Source organism: Condylura cristata, unplaced genomic scaffold (genome assembly GCF_000260355.1).
Source record: "Condylura cristata isolate star-nosed mole 26May11 unplaced genomic scaffold, ConCri1.0 scaffold00013, whole genome shotgun sequence".
Lineage (NCBI taxonomy): Eukaryota > Metazoa > Chordata > Mammalia > Eulipotyphla > Talpidae > Condylura > Condylura cristata.
The window spans coordinates 1,386,994-1,388,613 of NW_004567114.1; the positions used below are offsets into that span (position 1 = coordinate 1,386,994).

Sequence of the window (1,620 nt, forward strand, 5' to 3'; positions counted from 1 at the left end):
GGCAGGAGGTGCTTGATGTCCGCACTGCCCGTGAAGATGCCTTCCAGGTAGACCCAGCGCCGCTGCACGTCGATCCACACGTCAAACAGAGCCATGATCCGGTTCAGCTTGTCTTCCCAGCTGAGGGCATCCTCTTCAAACACCTGGAGGCAGAGGGAGGGTCATGGCCCCACCTGTCACCCGCAGGAGTGACAAAGCTCACTGAAAGAAGGCAGGCTGAGCTCAAGTTCTGCACTCGTGTCTAAAAAAGCGCCCAGAAGACGGCGTGCGGGGCAGGCGAGAGCCGGACAGGTACCTTGTAGTATGGGGAGAGCTTCATGGCGGAGACGCTGTTGATGTGCTCCTTGACCTTGTTGAAGAGGTCGTCCCAGCCGCGAATGAGGCGGCACTTGTTCTGGTAGTTGACCAAGTCCAGCTCGTAGGTGTTCCACACCTCTCGGATCTGAACCAGGAAGGGGCAGGCAGGCCGTCAGAGCGCGGCGTCACCGTGGGCAGCCGCAGGGGCTGAGCGGACAGGAGGCCGCGAGGCGCGCGCTCAGGGACCCCGCCGTCTGACCGTCGGTGCCGACCCACCTGCTTCAGAAACTCTTCCAGGGCCATTTCCCCTTGGGCCACGAGCAGCACATCCTTCACAACAGCCTCGTTTTTCTGCAAGTCGACGTCCCAGACCTGGCCAAGGGTCAGCTCAGAGACAACCCAGTTCACGTGCAGCCGCTTCATCAGCTGCTTCCAGTGGCGGTCCTTGAGCGCCTCGGACTTCAGCTCGATCACCAGCATGTTGATCTGCGGGGAGCACGAGTCACCTGTGGGCGCTGTTCCCAGGGCCACATGGACCTGGCCGGCGCCCACCACCTACCTTCAGGTAGCCCTTCAGGAGCCTCTGGACAAACTCATAGGAGGCGTACTGCCGCAGGCGCGCCGGGAAGTTTTTCAGCTGGTTCAAAAGCCCATCCAGATTTTGCCGAAGCTGTGGAGAGAGACACAGATGAGGCCCGGTGCGCTCGTGTTCCCTGGCGTGGTGACAGATGCGCCAGTCCAGACAGAGGCCGCAGTCCACGCAGGACACACGCCGTGCAGTGAGCTTGCCCCGCTTCTCGCCGGCAGAGCACCCACGCGGCCCGGGCGAGTCAAGCCGCGCGGACGCCTGCAGGAGGTGGTGTACCTTGCGCGGCTGTACGGAAACCCAGGGCTGCTCCTTCATCTGGTCAATCTGCTCCCAGACCTTAGAAAGTTCTGACCAAACACCCTTGAGGTCCTGTAATTCCTCTAAGGCCACCTGAGAGTGAGAACAGTGAAGCACGGCAATGAGGCAAGAGAAAGCACCCCGAGTGCAGCAGGCCCGAGGCCTGGCCCCAGCAGGGTCCCCCGCGCACCGCGGGTGTACCTGGACACGCTCCTCACTGCCGCTGAGAAGCCCCGTGTCTGTCAATTCCAGGGCCTCCTTGGCCTTCGCACACTTCTCCCGGTCGTCCTTCAGCCTGCCAAACTTGCCCTCGTAGATGGTGAGAGCCTGCAGCGCCTCCTCCGGGCGGAGATTGCCCTGGAAGCGGCCAAAGCAGAGAACTGTGCTTGAGGCCTCGGAGAACAAGGGAGCCCGCTGGCTTCTGTCCGTACGTACGT

General features: G+C 62.0%; 1 protein-coding gene across 1 annotated transcript in view; it reads right to left on the reverse strand.

The window, feature by feature from the left end:
* Positions 1 to 1,620, reverse strand: part of DYNC1H1 (dynein, cytoplasmic 1, heavy chain 1) — a gene marked incomplete at its 5' end in the record, with an annotated part of 44,443 nt that overhangs the window by 26,329 nt on the left and 16,494 nt on the right. The window contains 6 exons of the mRNA XM_012724374.1: positions 4 to 143; positions 296 to 442; positions 574 to 783; positions 857 to 967; positions 1,163 to 1,276; positions 1,385 to 1,540. Coding sequence (XP_012579828.1) covers positions 4 to 143; positions 296 to 442; positions 574 to 783; positions 857 to 967; positions 1,163 to 1,276; positions 1,385 to 1,540 — 878 coding nt within the window. The remainder of the gene's footprint in view (positions 1 to 3; positions 144 to 295; positions 443 to 573; positions 784 to 856; positions 968 to 1,162; positions 1,277 to 1,384; positions 1,541 to 1,620) is intronic.